Source organism: Ruditapes philippinarum, unplaced genomic scaffold (genome assembly GCF_026571515.1).
Source record: "Ruditapes philippinarum isolate M1 unplaced genomic scaffold, ASM2657151v2 ctg1222_1_1_1_1, whole genome shotgun sequence".
Lineage (NCBI taxonomy): Eukaryota > Metazoa > Mollusca > Bivalvia > Venerida > Veneridae > Ruditapes > Ruditapes philippinarum.
The window spans coordinates 289,708-308,746 of record NW_026864020.1 but is presented as its reverse complement, the minus strand read 5'-3'; the positions used below and the strand labels follow the sequence as shown (position 1 = coordinate 308,746).

Here is a 19,039-nt window from a genome sequence, read left to right as displayed (position 1 = left end):
CGAATATTGTACAATTTATCTCTACGTTTCGTTCTGTATACGTACTATCTCTGCAAAACAAGCTTGCATGTGTCCATGTATAAGCTTTCCATATGGGGGGTCTCTTTGATAAACTCCAGTTTATCATTATCAATGCCAAAAAGTGTTACAGGGTCAGGTACAGACAAGTCGAATGCATCCTTTTCTGTAAGCTGTAAACACTCATAGAATAAGCTCACTTTCAGTGTTTCTATATCAAGCTGGTGGAAGTGTTCTAGAACGTCGGCTACAGCTTCAAAAAATGTCGAAAATTGATTAAATAAGCATTATTTAAACAAAAGATTATTTTTTGTAATAGTCAATAAGATAATGTCAACTTCAATGATCATTAATTAATGAGATCTATCTTCCTACCTAGTTTCTTGCTGATATCTCTCTATGTTTTTCAGAGCTATGTCCAGGACAAAAGTCAAAGTGCAAGTTAAGTAATTATCTCATATAAATTTCTAGTAATGCTCCGTTCAAGTTATTTTTTAATGGGAGATGATTCAAGAACGGTGCAAAATAGAGTTATGGTTCTTTAGCACTGCACTCCGCCTCAATGCCCACTACCACTGTGTGCAGTTTAAACAAATTATATCCAATGATTTTCAGGTTATGCTGCGGACAATATTTTCTAAAAGGGTAAATAATTCAAAACGGGGCAAAATAGAGTTATGGTTCTTTGGTAATGCACTCCATCTCAATGCCCACTACCACTGTGTGCAAATTATGTCCAAGGGTTTTCAAGTTATGCTCCGGACAAACACAAGGACGGACAGACAAATAAGGTGGCGGCTATACCGCCATATGCTCACCCTTCGAGGAGCATTACAGGGGGAAAAACTAATTCTCTTTAATTTATCTACTAAGAACGCATGACTTCACAATGAATCAGTGCAATTAACGTAGAACTTAGCCTCCGTATTCTTAATTGATAAGCAAATTGTAGCCAGAATGAATATTGACTAGTCTACACGTTTATACTAAATTTTAATCTAATATATAAAATCTTTAAAAAAATGATTTGCGCGAAAACTTTCATTCTATATGCAAATTGCACTTTAAGTAAACACAAAGTAAAATTAGACCAATCACCGACATGGACCGGTGTGTTTTATATTGTAAAACTTCATACAAAATATTAATTCAATTGCCGATGTTACAAACCTTTTCATACAGCATTTACATTTGAATGTGACTGTCTAAAGCCATTTACTCGAGCAACGTATGTGTAATATTACATGGTTGTATATCAAGTAAAATATCCAATTAATACAGTCTTTCACATAAAGTACGCGGAACCATTGAAATCAAAATACAATTTCCTAATACAATGCACATAATTCAGTACTAAACTTAAGAGAGTCTGACCAAAAAAAAGATTTCAGTCAACATTTTGATTATTAGGGTAGTATTGCTGTAACGATTTCCCACCAAAGAAATTCTAAGACCGGCCTATATCGTAACAAATCGGTTACTTCTGGAACGTATTTTTTCAAAATCTTTGGCATTGAAGTACTTACAATCACTTATCCCTTATCGCTATGTACTAAATTCCGATTATAAACGGTTAAAAATTATTGAATACCTAATATTGTGAAAAAATATCATTCAAGAAATGACCGATTTTTTTTACGATACTGGCCAACGTTAGGAACTTTTTGGCGAAAAAGCATTACAGTATGACTACCTTAAAACATATATATATATTATTTTAGATATAGACCATTTTCCCAAGTACACAATGTATAGAATGTGCGCCATTACATTTTACTTTAAACTATTTTAATATTGAACAGGTCATATAAAACCAATATATTCGTTAATAAGAGTAAAGAAAGTTTTAAGCATCATTAAAAAATCTTAATTAAAACGAAAACATTCTTACCAATTTTATCCTTAAAGTATACAAGCGCCGATAAACCCTCAATTTTGATGATCTTTTCAACCAAGTCCCCACCGCTTCTCACTTTATTTTCAAAGTACTGTTCTAATAATTCAGAAGTGAAGTGGTTTGGAACATTTTCTACTAGTATGCAATTTGAAATTGCAACACTGCAGACATCTAGATGGACGCCATCGACAGTATGAACTTTACAGACTTCTTTTAACTCCGTAATGTCTGAAATGGAAAATTACAATACAGTTATAGTAATCAAGACAGTCTTTTTATAGATAAAACAATTGTATACGTTCATTTAGACAGCGAATTCCGTTTTTACAATATGTAAATCGTAAGCTGTAAAATAATTGTGAACATCTCAAAACATGTTAATGTATATAAAGGTTTGTCATAATACTTTTATCAATTTACCTGGCATTGACTCCATTTCAATAAGAGCTGTGTCGTCATTGCTTTTATGGTATGCTATCCTCATTGGTTTAATTCCCGTTGTTGCCTCCAGAAAATGACTTATATTATCCTCCGACGTTGATGATGAGATACCTTTTAAAAGTATTCTATCTCTAAAATATATCTCTCGCACACTACACGTATATAGCGAAACCTCCAAAAGCTTTCCATTGATAACATGTGTTCTCATCAGCATCTTCTTTGCAACTGTATATTATGGAATGTAAACTATGTAATCTGAGAAATCGAGTATCGATTTTACTTTAACTTTCCTTATCTCAAGGAATAAGAAATGAAAAATCATTTATCAATTTATATCTGTAATGCTTGTTCAAATATATCTTAGTGTAATTTTGTGGTTATCTGTTAAAGCTTTTCAAACATCAAGCAAATTTCCGTGGATATATAGTCAATTACATTTATAATATAAAATAAACATATACCGAAATCAGTTATATATTGCGAAAGAATAATAATAACTCAATGTAATTTAGATTATTATTTCATGTTATATGCTTTTTTCAAAAACCTGGCAGGAAAGACGTTTACAACATATTAACATTTTCATATAGGATCTGCCATCGTAATGGCCTTTTTAAAGCAATCCAAAAGGATTTTAAAAAGGAGTACTTTTAAAAATTTTATTTTAAAAAACCTCTAAACTAGGTGTATTTGTAATATCATTGAAAAATATATAACCACAAACCTTCTTCTGTTTCAAATGTCACAAGAACTGAATTTCTTCCTCTATCATACAAAATTTTCATGACAGCCCCGACGTTACTGAAATGACTCTTTAACAATTCGATGTTTCCTTCACAAACAATTTGTGTTGGTCCCCGTACTTCTACTGTACGTAATTCTGGTTGATATAGCACAACCGTAACAGCCTGGCCCATCATTTCAATGTTTCGTCTACTCAAAACAGTTTCAACTCCTGTTGAGTACAGAAAAAGTTAAGAAACATAAATTACTTTAGAATACTATTTGTTTTTTCTAAGTCGGTTTGATATTCAATATTATGGCAAAATATTTGTAATCAAAGCAATTCTACTGAACGCGAAGGATTGATCAGTAAAGAAATATTGCATTTTAACGTGTTACATTAAATGAGTTAAATGAACATGACGGAATGTTTTAAAAACAGACATATTTCATGTTGCCAGTCCAAAGTCGAGAATGGTTCAAACATCCCCACCCGCTCACCACCACATAATTTCAACTGAACATATTATTTTTTTCTTCCGGATGTAACAGTAAAACCTTCAGTCTCACGAAATAGTGATTTACCACTTGTACGTTTAAAACCATTTTATGCATGTAATGGTGTAGTTTATTTCTGTGTCAGCTGCACGGGAGGCTCAAAACATATAACTAACAACTGTCATCAAGAGTTATTTCCAGGACTATTTACAAACGTACATGTATTATCAGCTAACTTGTTACTGGTATATTTTCCCGCAACAGGCTAGGTCAACAAAATATTCAATGTTTTCAAAAACAGAGAAATTCTTCTCCACATGTCTTGTGGTTTTTAAATATAGACAACTTCTTAATACACAATTGTTTCAAAGCAACGCAATACCTTCTGGTGACTCGAATTCAATAACTGCTGTAGATATATCGTTGTAAAATGAAACTTTACGCACGGGTACTCCACCACCTTTTCTTTTATTTTCAAAGAACAATGTCAAAAAGTCAGTGGTTACATCTGAGGGAAGTCCGCAAACTTTGATGCGTGTTGGTTTTCCTTCAGTATATATCGCTTCGTGTTGCTCTTTCTGAATCCTTTAACATAAACAACAATTTGCCAGAAAGATATATATCTAATCGATGTTCAGAAACAAACGAATCAAGACATTTAAATGTTTTACTAGACCATAATTTTCATGCCGCCTTATCGAAAGAACAAATGAATTGTGCTGTTCTGATATATATTTTTAAGGAAAATAGGATATGGCAACAGTAGGTGGCATTTAACACAATGCATCGTATACTGTCTAAATATAAATTCTAGTTTCGCAAGAAAATTGGACAACGAAATGATGAGCCTATTACTATCTGAAATATATTAATGATTAAATAAATGTTTGGGATACTTTATCAAATGTGTTGTGTTGATTTTTAAAATTTCTAAATCAGTTTTAATGTTAAAGTTATTCCATAACAAGCAATATCTTTACCTATGAGAGCATAATTTATGAACAATGATTACTTATATAATATATTATCAATAAATTATGGACAAACTTGGTAAACTGATAAATGATTTTAGATTAAGATTATCATTATCTAATTATTTCAATAGTAAAGGGTGTTAATTTAATTATTAGGTTCAAGTACAAAATATATTTGAATAGAAGTTTATTCACCTTTCAGCGTTGATGACATCATCCTTGCTACCATGCTTATCTTCATCTAAATGTCCTGCAAAATTAAATGCATGATCATAAAAAAGAATATTCTCCAAAACCGATGAAAAACACATAACGACATAAATATTAGTTTTTATATTGAATATGAACGAAAGTCCAGAAATAAATTATCAGTGTATATTTGACTTTTTTTTAACAATGTTCAATTTCAGAAATGTTTGCTTAGGAATAAAAAAAATGGAAACATATTCCCTAACATTTTAGGGAATAAGAAAGCCTTTCTCGATAAAATAAAAAATGTCATCAAACTACTTACTAAGGTTCCACAAAAGATTTTTCAAGTCACCAAGTGCTATTTGCGACGACAAATGAAAGCGTGCCTTGTATGTTATCTCTAACGCTGCAACTAGTTCATGAAGGCGTCGCTTAAAACGGCTTCCCTCAAGGTATTCTAGGAGTTCGAGTAATCCCTGGCAGTTGTTGCACCTCATTTTAATGACTATGCATTGTTGGTCAACACCTAAAACTTTGACTTTATTGCAACTCTCTATCTCTGATAAGATAACATTTATAGCATGTCCTATTTTTGTCAAGTCCCTATCGCCTCCAGTTCTTTCTAAGGCAGATCTGAATAATCGTACGAGAGATTCTTCGGCCATGTTTGTTAGGTGATCATTTGGTCCTCGAAGTTCCATCTCCGTCCCAACCACTGTAAAATGCAAATCTGTATGATATTTTAGAACATCTTGATGATATAAAAACGAGATGAAAACCCAATGTACTTTCATTTGCGTGTGCTCAAACAATAACACCAGAATTATAAAATCAAGATTGATATTACTTATTTCTTTAAAATACCTTCATAGAATTTTGAGTCTAACCATCTATTGTTTTGATATATAGTATCTATGCATGTAATTATTTTAAACATAGGGCAAATGTCTGAGTCCACTAATTCAAACATGTAATTCTTCATATATCCTAATGTTAGATGATTCATAAACTAGCAGTTATGATCAAATTTGATATTTGAAAAAAACAGAAAATTGCTAAAAGGTTTCTTTTTAATTTGTAAAATAATTTGGTGTGTACACAAAGGAAAGTGATGTTAATTTTAAACTCTACACACACAACGAAAATATATTGTGTCCTTAAAAAAAGCTTGAATTTTTTAAAGAAAGGACACAGTGTACTAAATCAATTATATGGAAAGCATCATTGACATTGTTTATGCAATCTCTTATTCCCATAAGATATATTTAGTAAGATTTTCTTATATTCCAATGAATTTCTGTAATCTAAATGATAAGCATGCATATCTTATCTTGTCACATACGCTATTGCTTTTGTTAGTCGTTTTTCTCCTTGATCCGCATTGGTATACATCACACTTAAATTTAATTTGCAAACCCTGCGTCAAATTTCTTTGCATATTTTTACGACCTGGTCATCCGCTATTTTGACAACGTTTAAAAAAACTCCCTAAAATATCATTATTTCAATAAATTTTTGTAAAAATGACTTTTTAAACGTAATGAAATTCTATTTAAACTTGTTTACGTGTTAGACAGTAAACAATGTAATACTAATATATAAAACAAATTAAGACAAGTACTTGTAGAAAAAAGGTTTTAGGTTTTAATATTCATCGGTGGAGAAAGAGTCTACAATCCAATGTCTGTGTATCTTGATTATTAAACTCGATGTGAGTAAATTACATTCGACAGTGTATATCTGGCCTTATGCTCTTTTGTTTACCTCGCACCAACGCAGTATAAGTCAAATGGCGACTTTCCAGGTTTAGGAAGACAGCAAAGCTTGGAAATCGCCATATGACTATACTGTGATGATGTGACGTAAACTCAACTAAAAACATAGGCCAGATATACACTTTAGTTAACAACGTACACATTTGCACTTCAGTATATCTGAACTATAAAGAAAATAAAGTATGAAAGTACCTTGAAAGGAATGAAAGTTTTCTGTGTTTGAAGCTATCATTTTCTGCAGCATCTGTTTAACATCTTTAATTCAAAAATACAAAAAAGGAGAAAACTTATTTTACATCTAGTACTAAATAGGAACACACGACATAATTACATAACTAAATGTTCATGGCAACATAATTAATCGGTTTTCATATGACTGTTTACATCAGGCATTAGATATAGGAACACTGCTGACTGTATGTAAACTTGATATCGTCCACGCCTGACAAAATATATTGTATATTATGATTTTAGTAAGTAATTGACTGAATGACTAATTTCTATGCAAAGAAAATATTATACAGATCAGTAAAATCTATAAAGGCACGATAACAAAGTCCATTTCTCATTTACAACATAATCAATAGAAAAACATCTTATTTGCACTCTAAATGCAGTAACCAATCAATTAGAACAATTTTCATGGTGTAAACAATACCGTTTATAGAATACGCAGAGCTACTTTACGAATTACCTTTCATTTCAACTGCTACAGAATCAACTTTTACTGAAACATCTTTAACAGTAGTTGAAACATCTTCCAATTTTCCCGTGAGTTTGTCCAGCTCCGTTTGAATCTTGTCATCATATTTACTAAATTCCTTTACTCGTTCTGTAGCTGATTGTATATCAATAGGACCTGTGGCAAAATCTTTTATAAAGTTTTGACATTTGTCGTGAACTGACTTGTCTAAACCATTACTCAACTGTATAAGAACAGAAGAAAGTTCTTTTCTGTCGTCATCATATTCTTCTACATCCATGGATAGTGACGATGCATGTGCAAGTTCGTTTCTCAACTCCTTAAGCTTTGTAATACAATTATTCTCATCCTTTGTGAGACTTTTCTTAAACAGTTGAAGAATCACAGTCGATAAAAGTTGTATGTCCCATGCATCTTGATTTGCATCAGGACCAAACACTTTTGGCAATATATGTTTTTCAATCCTCCGGGTTAATGCATTTTTATCAGCATCCAGTAAGTTTCCTAGGGATTTGCTGGATTTAACTGTTTCCCTTTCAAGTATTTCTTTCAGCACAAGCGTCCCTCCTTCACCAAGAAGAAGAATGTAGCGAAGATGTCTCTCGTTACTTATTGTTGCCATCTCATTTACCTGGGTTACAAACAGTATTATAACTTTTTGCCACGTGTTTATAGAATTAAAACAGTCAATAGCATAGGATTCTCGATATTATAGCATTGGAAGCAATAGGCAGGCGATTGTTTTTTTTTTTTTCTTCTTCTTTTGGTGTATGTGTGTGTGTGTGTACGCGTGCGTGCTTGTGCGTGCGTGCTTGTGCGTGCGATCGTGCGTGTGTTTTGTTCTTTGTTTTTTTACACTGCAAAACAACCTTACCTAGTTATTGTTTAAACCCAGAACTCAAATCGATAGGACTACAAAAAATTAAGAGCATTTAACACTAAATCAAAGCTGACACCCGAGATGTTACGCAATTATCATAATAAACATCATTAATCAATAAGGTATAAACTATGTTTTGAATCACAAATTTAAGATTATGCCATTAGAGCCATCTCTGCCGCAAAATTACCTCCTAAGTGTTTTCATTGGATGTCTCTAAACATTGAACTTTCATTCAATCAGAACTTGAAAACACATGGGTCTCTATGAACTAATTTAAAAGTTGCTTAACCCTTTCCCTCATGAGCATATTGTGAAAAATGGCCATTTTCATTGAAAAGCCTCCTGTTACAAGCTCACATGAAAAATGCTTCAATACTAATCAAACTTGGAAGAAATGTTCACTGGGCAAATGCCTTTGTAACAACATGCTCAGACTTAGATTTCCTGTTACCATGGCAACGAGGGGACATCTCAAAATTGCCAATAATCACTATATTGCCTTGATTTTTTTTCCATCAAAATTTATTTCAAAGCGTGCAACTTCTCAAGGGATTGAGATAGAGTCAAAGGTTTTTCAGCGTTGGTTACACGTTACCAAAGGATCGACCTGGGGTCATTTTTAGCCCCATACAATAATCCAAAACTAACTTAGCTTTTAGTATTCTTATACATTTTGTGAGTATTCAACTGTAGCATTAAAGAACCTTATATAAGTGTTATTTGGTCATTTAAAAATTGAAAAATTAAACAGCAATAGATAGCAATTTGAACAAAGATAATCTTAAATTGCATTGTATAATCCAATTAATATCATAGAGCTATAACTTGTGACCTCCAAATATTTTCTATTCATTGATAGGGTATTGAAAGTGTTGGAACTAAATGGAGCATAACATTTCAAGGCTACTGAACATACATGTACTAAAGCTGTTTATAAATGGCGCAATATAATTTTACATTGTATATATCACATTATTATGCATATTATGAGTCTGTTGTAAAAGCTTTAATGTACTTGTAAATAAATTATACAAAAAACTTACCTCAAAGGTATAAATACTTGATATTTTGAAATCGAAAGTGCACCAAATATATCTGCATAATTAATATAGTACGAGATTTATTCAGTTATAACCTTTTAAGAAATCAATAGTTGATTATCAAACTTACAGATGCGAGCAATCACATATTTTTATTTTATTTTACAGTATTGTTCAGTTATATCTGGGACATAAGATATCTTATGTCCCAGCCAGCTTTCGTCAATCTTCGGATATACACCGAACGGATACGGTATTACGGTATAACTACGCTAAACGCTTAACATGTAAACAGACAGTTTGTAAATGTTGAGATTTGTTGAGTTGGTTCATATTCTTTATGTCGTGTACAACTCAACCTTAAATAAGTAATTTTATAGATATTAAAGTAAAAAAAATCGCTACTCTTCCCTCATATCATACGTAATGCACGAATACAACATACCAACGCAACTCGCATAGGTTACACTCAGATGTAAACAGATACAGAGCGTTTGTTTCATTGTATGGTGAGTAAAGACGTTCTTATATCCTCGACCATTTTGCTTCTCAATACACATCTGACATAGGAATGAGACATATTGGAACTACTTCAATCACTTATGATCCCACCATTTTGTTTGATTATGTTATGATGCCAGTTGTAAAATGTCAAAATTTAGTCATTATTTATTGTTATCTATCAATGTTACTCGGGTCAATTGAAAATGAAAAATAGAAAAAGGTATCACAAAAAATACTCTTAATACTGAGGGATATTGTCATTGTTACTTTCTCGTGAACGAACACTTCTTTATACTTTATACGACATCACCACCTACTTTGTATTCTTAGATCCATATTAACTCTTTCCTCAGACATATCCAATGTATATAGGTACTCGGTCTTGTCCGAGTGGCTAATGTAATTAAACTATTCAGTTAGCTAACTGAACGTTGTTGGTTCACTAAGGTGCCCATTCGTGTCTGAAATAATGCACGGAAGGCAGCCGAGGTCTTCGATCACCAGTAAAGCTTGAAAAGCGTTATATGATCTCTTCTGTGTTGGTGCAACGTGAACCTCAACATGTGCATAGATATGATGATATTTCTTTAATTCGAATCTCATTTAAGAGGTAAGATTTTAAAAAGATTTGATCTACAATCACAAATTGTAGTGCAATGTTTTCAATAAAACACTTTATATATATATATATATCGATTTTACTGATAAGAAAATTAAATCTTCAAAACAATGATACATGTCCTTGCGATTATCTTTATTGGCAGATATTCATTATTGACTTATTCAAAATACTAATATGAGATATCTTAAGGGAAATTAAACTTAAGATTTGGTTTCAGGCGGAAGCCAACATTTCTGATTTACGTCATATTAAGATAAAAACGTTCTGCATTTTATTCATATGAAGGATAAGAAAACTGCCTTCAACAAAATGTTAAGTGTAAGGGGATGTCTGACGGCCTAATTTGAATCTGGAAACCGCTTGTTCTGAACTAGTTCACCGATTCACTGAGAAGGGCAGTGTTGTGACGTAATGATAGAGATATACATGGTTATTGTCCTTTACAACATGCGCAATGGTCACTATGGGCAAATACCGGTCATGTATTTTCGTCGTTGGTTTAGTTGATATACCTTCAAAGACAGAAGAATGTTCTGACAAGACAAAGGAGAAACAGTATCTTTTACCTCTATATTTTTTACTGGAACTAGTTAATTGTTATAAACTTTAAGGCATAAATGCGGATAGGGAATGAATACTTCCTCGTGGAATATGTGCGGTTTCTAAACTTGCGATGTTACAAGTAATGGCCTCCTTCGTATTAAATGTTTAAATATGAAAAACGAGATCAACAAGGAAGTGAGCAAGGACACGAGGACCACCCAACACAGGACCACTGGCAAGGAGCCCAGCAGGACGCCAAACAGGACAGGAAACACGGGCAAAAAAACAAAATGGATGCCATTATAAATTATTCCAAATTGAACTCGACGATGGATCTTCAATCTGGCATGGGGTAATGGTTCATATATTTTTGTATTCATGAGAAAAGGTTCATGTTTTAATTCACAAATAAAATAATCCATTAATTTAAAGGCATATCGAAAAAAAGTTAGTGTGATAAATATTGGACAATGATCCAATCTACATAGTATTGTATATCTTAAAAATGATCAGTATATCTTAAAAATGATCAGTTTTGTCTACTGTTTTTCTCTTTTTGTTTAGGATACATGCATTTTTAATTGGTAACCATGCGCCACTTTTCATGGAATGACACTCGTGTGTCACATTTTGAGGGTTCTATGATAATCGCCGTGTGAACACATACTCGGATGGTTCTAGATTCAAAATTTTGCCATTTCGGTGCTATAAGGCGTAAACGGTTATATGTATTGCCAAGTAATGTCCAAGAACAGGCTTCATTATCAATTATATTGCTGTTTTCGGTGCTTTCGTGGGACCTCCCCCTTTCCAGCTTTTCAATTAAACCGAGTCTGTATTTTGTCACCAGACCGAACCTGTATTTTTTTCAATTTCTACGGATTCCCTTTTGTCCTTTGTGACTCAATATATCGAAACAAGCCATAATATGCTAATAAGTAAAAAACTGTAGCAAAGAATTTCAATTAAATTTATTTCATATATTATGATAGTGAACTGACAAAGAAATGATAAGTAACGTTAAAGAAATACTATATACAGGTTTGTGGTTTAATCGGAAATATATGCTTTTCGATTATGTGATGCACAACATAGAGCCTTGAGTAAAACATTTTTTCAATTGCAAACACATATGTCATAATATACCATGTTACTTATTTTTCTATGGCAATCGACATATACATGTTTTGCCAACTACTTGACATTTCTATGATATTGTAGGAACAACCCCATTCTTTACAATACGAAGGTTCATTGAAAGCCGCCCTCCCTTATTGATCTTGTTTTTCATATTTCATAAGAATTCATGTATAGAAAGTATAAAAAAAACATATACCAATATACAAACATCTTATCGTTATCAGTGTTGACCTGTATGCTTCTCTTTACTTTTTATATTTAGATAGTGTAATCAATGAGGACGGGATAGATAATTTTACTATTTGAACAAACTGTGCATCAGATTTTTTACAGCTTAACAGTTCAAACAGTACAAAGTTAAGTAAAATATCTTCAGAAAAGAAATACGGTGGTCTGGTTGTTTGAATCTAGAAGTGATTTCTTGCCAATCAAAATCTTGTCAAAACCTGCTAAAATTGAATTTAGTGACATTGTTTGTCTCCTGATCTCAATGAAGTCATGTTTACAAATAATTCCTTCTGTCCGTATGTATGTGTGTCATTCCTTGTTTCCCAAGAAATCTGTATCTTGTCATAAAAATCTCAAAAGAAAACCTAACACGGCAGAATTGAAAATGTTGCAGGCTCGGTTTGATTGAGCCTTTTCATGGAGCTTAACCGGCTTGAGCAGAATTCAACATTTAACATGAACTGGTACAATTTTGAACTCGAGAAGTACAAAAGCTAGGTATGTAATAATTGGTATATGAACGTGTTCTGCGCCCTGTCCTGTTTTTGTTTGGGGTCCTTCTTGACTCCTTGCCGCTGGTTCTTGTTGCTGGGTCGTGTGGGTCGTTCAATGAACGCCGTCTTTCCTTGTTAATCTTGTTTATCATATTTTAAAAAGATCATGTAAATCATTTTAATTTTTCATCAGAGAAAAAATTGGGTTGTAATGGTTATTGAAATAGTAAATTCATTACATGTAATATCGAATGCCTCACAGAGGTCCTGAGTTTACTAAAACAGTAAACATATTTTTATGTACAATTATGTCAGTTTCCATAAAATTGCTCAAGTATGGTTACTTCCAAGCCATGTGTACACTTCAACGAATTTCAAATAGGTCTCTTTATAAAATATGGTAATTTGTGAGTGTCTTTAAGATCCTATATCATAAATATGATGCAAATTAAGATTTATCAATTTTGTAAGTTCCAAAAAGCATTATTAATAAAGATATTACCGAACTTAACATTTCATGTAAATAAAAGGAGGTAATAAAAAATTAATTGCTATAAAATCTAAGACAAATTTTTCAATAAGAAATGAATGCATATATTTAATTGATTACATATCATAGTATAAGTATTGTATCTCAACTCGATACTATCAAACCAAAATCAAAAATGGCATAACATCATTTTGCAGTTTTTGTTTTAAGAGTGGTCATGCTCTGTTTTGCTTGTTACGGTTAATAAATTGCAACGAAGTTTATTGTTTCAAAGATGAGCAATGAATGAAATTAGACGCATATTTGGTTATTTATATTTTAAACAACTATCTGTAAGATGTTATAAAAAGTAGGTGGCCAAATCGTTGAAGTGTATACCCAAACAATCTGATACAAATTTTCTGCATTACATCGATAGAGAACTGCTGCCTTGTCTGTAGCACGCTCTTGTTTCTCAAAGCTTTTCTTTGGCTTCACATATTACAAACGATACTCTTTGGCCAATTTAATTTAGCTAAACCATCATTTCCTTTTTGTAATAGGTAAAGTTATAATGTATGTTACTTTGTATGGAAGACAAACTACCACTTAGTTTAGGTTTTGCTACTTTTGTGACAAATCATTTCACATTTAACCCTGTTTTCATCGCGTGAAAAGCAGCTCATACTTTTAAATAATCTACCAAGTCAATTCCAAGCGACGACACTGCTAGGCTGTAATTATGAGTCAGGGTCACCATTTTAACTTTTCCAGGACCATCTCATTAATTTGATACGTATGATATAATTATGTACATGTATGTTATGGAATGAAGCAAATGCCGTATGTAAACTGTATTTGTTTATAATTTCAGTATGATTGGACCTGTATTGATATATGAGACTATTCATATAAAACGCTTATAAGATTTGTTAGGTGTGTGCCAAAACAGTATATAACACAGTGCTTTTAATCAGTGTTACAAGTTATCCTTTACTAGAACTTGTGTCTTTGATGAGAACTATATACCGGAACTAACTCCTGGTAATCTAATGGCAATAATATTTGAGAAACACTGCAAGAACAACTATAGATAATTACACTATAAAAACAATCGGGCTTGTCTTCAGAAAAAAAATGTAATAATGTACGAAATGAAAACATTAAAGAACGCCCAAAAAGGCAAAGTGCATGTACATGCTGAAGGTTATTTTCTCGATTTTAATATATTTGCAATATACATGTTATTACAATTACATAGGCCCCTAACAATATCAAGAACATAGATAGCAGAGTCTCGTCATAATTGCTGCTTGCATTAACGTTTTTCACCTGCTGTTTTATTCAATTGTTTCACTTTGTCACTTTTATTACTGTGGTTGCTGTGGAATTTATACACCAATCCCTCAGTTTCTTTGCATGACTTATTAACTATGATTATGTTTCGAGGAAAATATATATACATCTTATAAGAAGGATAGTTTTAAAACAGGATTTGAATTTATATGTTGATATTCAATGTTTTGTTAGGGTGATATTAATTTACAAAGATAGTGGAGATGAATACATATAATTATAATCAAGAAGGATTATGTTACTATGTTTCATTACAAGTAATAATTGGATAATGTTGCTATGTACATATATATACTTGTTGCATGTCATAAAATTTTTTGGAATTAGATTTTATTTTAGTTTTGTTTAAGTACGCATTGTGTTCTAATTTTATTGATCTTACCAAATATATGTATTACTAGTCTTATGACAATCACATAACATTGGTCGAGCTCACATCACAGTCTAGTCTCCCTGGGCGGCGGGTTATCCCTTTTGGCGGTTTTTGCCTCCCAGTTAGTTCCTTTCGGGAATCTTTTATTAAACTATGTTATGAAATCTATTTGTGTATTTAGTATAAATAATGCTGATTTATGGCATTTTAAATAAATGCCCGATTTTCATTCAAATCATGTGTTGTTTTCCCTTTGTTCCCTAACGAGTTCGACCTATCCTGTGATTGTAACCCTGATCTTGGACAATACATAAAATTATAATCGTTTCTTTCCAATTTTGATTTTTTTTCTTCCTTTCTTTCTTACTTTCTTTTATATATATATATATAATTTTTTTTACAAAATGTCGTCTGCTTGCTTCTTTTCACCAGTTTTGTCATTGCGCGTCACTTTGGAATCACAAACTTTAGTAACAAAGATTCAGTCGAAAAGTAAAATGGGAACCCTGATTGACAGCCGAAATGATAAAAATGAAAAACTACAGTTTAGGTTTGAGAGTAATTTTCTAAATACGGAGTGGACCATTTACATAATGCGTGTGCTCTTTAGAAACGAGAAAAAGCGTAGAAAACATTGCGCGGTAGTGAATAATGGAATTTGGGATATAACATGGCGTGCCAGATGCCAAAGGACACATTAAAGATACACTATGCTCATATTTTTTTCATGGTTAAGTTGACTTGAATTGACTATATATTTTAAAAGATTGACTGTTATAATGGTGATTTACGGAAAATATTTAGGATAAATATAAAGCTGCCTAAAATATATAAAGAATGCCCCATTCGTAAAATTTTACGAATTGAACGTTGAAGGTAAATTCCAATTGGCATTTACAGAAATTTCCTTGGGCGATGAGAATTATTTATTGCGACTTATTTGTAAGATTGAAAAGAATAAAAGCAAAATACTTTCAATTTTTAATCACTATATACCCTTTAATGGGCATAATGTCATTTTGATAAGGTAGTACAGGCAGTATCTCCTCAGGAGAATTGAAGAATATTCAAATAGGAATACTTGAATTACTCATTATAAATATAACAGGTTTTTACCAGAAACGAATATGTTGAATACGCTTTTATTCTTCGCGGTGTACATATATCTATTTTATATTTTAGAATATATTGTTGATTTTTTTAGTTATGTATATTGAATATTATTTCAGCCGTAGAAGAAGTTGATGAGTAAGTGAAGTCAAATATGCAAAAATGTTGAGAAAAAAGGCATTGAACGACAGGGCTGTGAAAAGGTAAAGAGCATTGTTAACAGACATGGCCTCTCTTTTAAGTGACAAAATATTAATTTTCGTAAAAAGGTCTCATAGGTTTTTCTAGCATCGGTGTAAACAGTAGATAAACCTTTCTGATATGAAAAAAAACATGAATAGTATACGAAAAGTGAATATTTATTGAAACGAACAAAACGTTATGCTGCTTTTTTGGTAGGGTTTAGATATAATTACGGGCATGCGTCATTCGCTCATATGTAAATATATATTATCTACAAACATATTTGTTTCATACTTTGCATATTGAATGATTACTTTTCTAGGTTCGAACAGTAATTTTGTAAACGACAGACAGTAGACAGAATTATTCAGTTTTCACAACTGTGTACTCGTACATTGATCATTTCGGCTCAATAAAACAAAACTAAATGATACATGTTTAATCATTATCTTGATGTTAACTTTTATTTCAATGCAGAATAAAAGTATACATGTATCTATTCTTTTAAAAAGACGTTTGTATCGTTTTCACTGAAGGAAGGTGGGGGTAGCTTGGAATGAAAAATATAAAAATTATTACAGAATTCCAGATAACTTATATCATTAGTTAGATTAGTTAATAGTTGTTCTGGTAGCTTTAAGAAAGTTATAAACACTTCACTACAAATTACATGCCTCCAGATGAGCCAAAATATTTCAAGAAAATTCAACTTGAGAGTATGTAATAAGAATTACTATGTATGTACTAAGTGCTGTTTGCAATGTTTAAAATATGTGCTTTGTTCATTTCATAATATTTACTTTTGAATACATTGAAAATTAGCATGAATCTGGAGGCATACTGCTTTAATAACCAGTTTAAAGCTTATTAACAAATGTTTTAATTATCGTATTTGCACACACAGTCTATGAATATTTTGCCACGTGGTTTAAATATTATTTTCACAACATTAAAGGTTCCATTGAACTAAGCATTTTTTGAAGAATCGGTATTAAAAAATCGATTACCTATAATAATAAAATATTTGATGCTTTACTACTGTTGTAGACTAATATGACACGCGTGCATTGTTTATGGAGATTTATATCCTTCAGAAGAAGATGTCGTGAAAATAGACCCTGTTTTCATAACAACTGGATAATCACAGAATGGTGAGTTAAAAGCTCAAATGTAAGCGATGTTTATGCCATCTTAACTTCTTTTCAGATTAAAAAGATAAGCAATAATTGTTACACTATACCTAACAAAAAAGCCCTATTCAAATATTGGGTAACATGGGCTACCATAAATATAAAAAAGTAACGTTTTTGGTAGGTTCAAAGTTTGTGTGTGTGTGGGGGGGGGGGGGGGTTCAACAACATTATAATCTATTGATGATGTTGATGTTTATGTTGAAAATGTAGGTGGTGTGTAATAATTATTAAAAGTATTATTATTATCAACACGATTTTAATGAAATTAAGGGTGGTTGTGGTGATGAGGAGGATAATGATCAGCATTATTGTCATAGTGGTGAATATTCTTCTTCATCATCATCAACATCACCACAACCACCATCACCACCATCACCATCACCACAACCACCATCACCATCATCATCACCATCACCACAACCACCATCACCACCATCACCATCACAACAACCACCATCACCATCATCATCACCACAACCACCATCACCATCATCATCACCATCACCACAACCACCATCACCATCATCATCACCATCACCACAACCATCATCACCATCATCATCATCATAACCATCACCACAACCACCATCACCACCATCACCATCATCATCATCATCATCACCATCACCACCACCATCATCATCATCATCACCATCACCATCATCACCATCATCATCATCATCATCATCTTCTTCTTCTTCTTCTTCTTCTTCTTCATCATCATCATCATCATTATTGACTACAGCTACAGTTTTTTGTCAAGGGTACAAAAATAAATCCATACCAAATCAATATTTACTTTTAAACTTACAAATGCGACATGTCAGTAACAATGGGCGATGAAAATGTTTTTTATAATTTGTTGACTACACTACTGAATTATTTTGGACTAGTACACAGCTGCCAATTATATGTTGTGCAAGGCGCTAGAATTCATTATCAGTTTACTCAGGATCTTTTATTTTCTGTTTGAAAGACCTTGGTGCATTCAACAATATATGATAACCTCATTTCTACTAGGTATATTCCAGTTGTTTATATATATATTTGAAATATTAAAAACTGAATCATAAAGAGGTGAAAAGTACATGTATAGCTTCACATATTGCTTAAGCTTTATAAAAGAAAATTAAAGGTATAATAGTATTTAAATATCAAATCTTATTTTGGTAAAATTAACCTTATTCCACATTTTAAAGCCCTCTATAAGAAGAGGAAAAATAAGTTGAGTAATGTTTATTCATAATAAAACATCATATGGTTAGCAATATTGTCAAGACACTGTTATCATTATTAGATAAGCTACATGTAGTATTGTTTGGCAATATTGACCTGAGAGTTATTAATTTTCGGGAGGTGTTACTGGTCGGAGAGATAACTCCGACGCATAGATAACCCCGACACTTGATAAATATAATTGTTTTAGCTTTGTTTTTCAACAAATAAGCACATGATCACCTAACAGTATAGGAACAGGACAGAATGTGATGATTTGTTATAATTTGGTAAACTTTTTAATGTTTTTCAAATAACCTAAACTTTTTGTAGGCAAAAACTGCTTCAAAACGTTCTTTTTACTAAATTACAGTAAGGTAGTTAGAAATGTATTGACCACAGGCCACTGACTTGGGAAAGATTTTTGAAATATTGTTTAAATATTTACAAAAAATAGATAAACCA

General features: G+C 32.1%; 1 protein-coding gene across 3 annotated transcripts; it reads right to left on the bottom strand.

The window, feature by feature from the left end:
• Positions 1-8: 8 nt before the first annotated feature.
• LOC132724131 (uncharacterized) lies at positions 9-9,383 on the bottom strand. 3 transcript variants are annotated; one of them, XM_060708945.1, is made up of 10 exons: positions 9,275-9,383; positions 7,213-7,852; positions 6,711-6,773; positions 5,066-5,458; positions 4,747-4,801; positions 3,960-4,162; positions 3,081-3,311; positions 2,336-2,581; positions 1,910-2,143; positions 9-271 (listed from the first exon to the last, which is right to left on the bottom strand). In XM_060708945.1, the coding sequence occupies exons 2-10, from the start codon at positions 7,841-7,843 to the stop codon at positions 45-47; spliced, it is 2,283 nt and encodes a 760-aa protein (XP_060564928.1). In that variant the 5' UTR covers positions 7,844-7,852; positions 9,275-9,383; the 3' UTR covers positions 9-44. The 3 variants fall into 3 exon arrangements, with proteins under 3 accessions (XP_060564928.1, XP_060564929.1, XP_060564930.1); XM_060708946.1 differs by having other exon boundaries at positions 9,148-9,284; XM_060708947.1 differs by lacking the exon at positions 6,711-6,773.
• Positions 9,384-19,039: the final 9,656 nt, after the last annotated feature.

Bases quoted from the DNA above. Each gene is read 5' to 3' on its own strand.
- LOC132724131 (XM_060708945.1), bottom strand. From the start codon at position 7,843: ATGGCAACAATAAGTAACGAGAGACATCTTCGCTACATTCTTCTTCTT. The intron at 4,163-4,746 runs GTGAATAAACTT...TTTATGTTAAAG, and splicing joins GATGTCATCAACGCTGAAAG to GATTCAGAAAGAGCAACACG. The intron at 2,582-3,080 runs GTTTGTGGTTAT...CATAATATACAG, and splicing joins GACATTTGAAACAGAAGAAG to TTGCAAAGAAGATGCTGATG.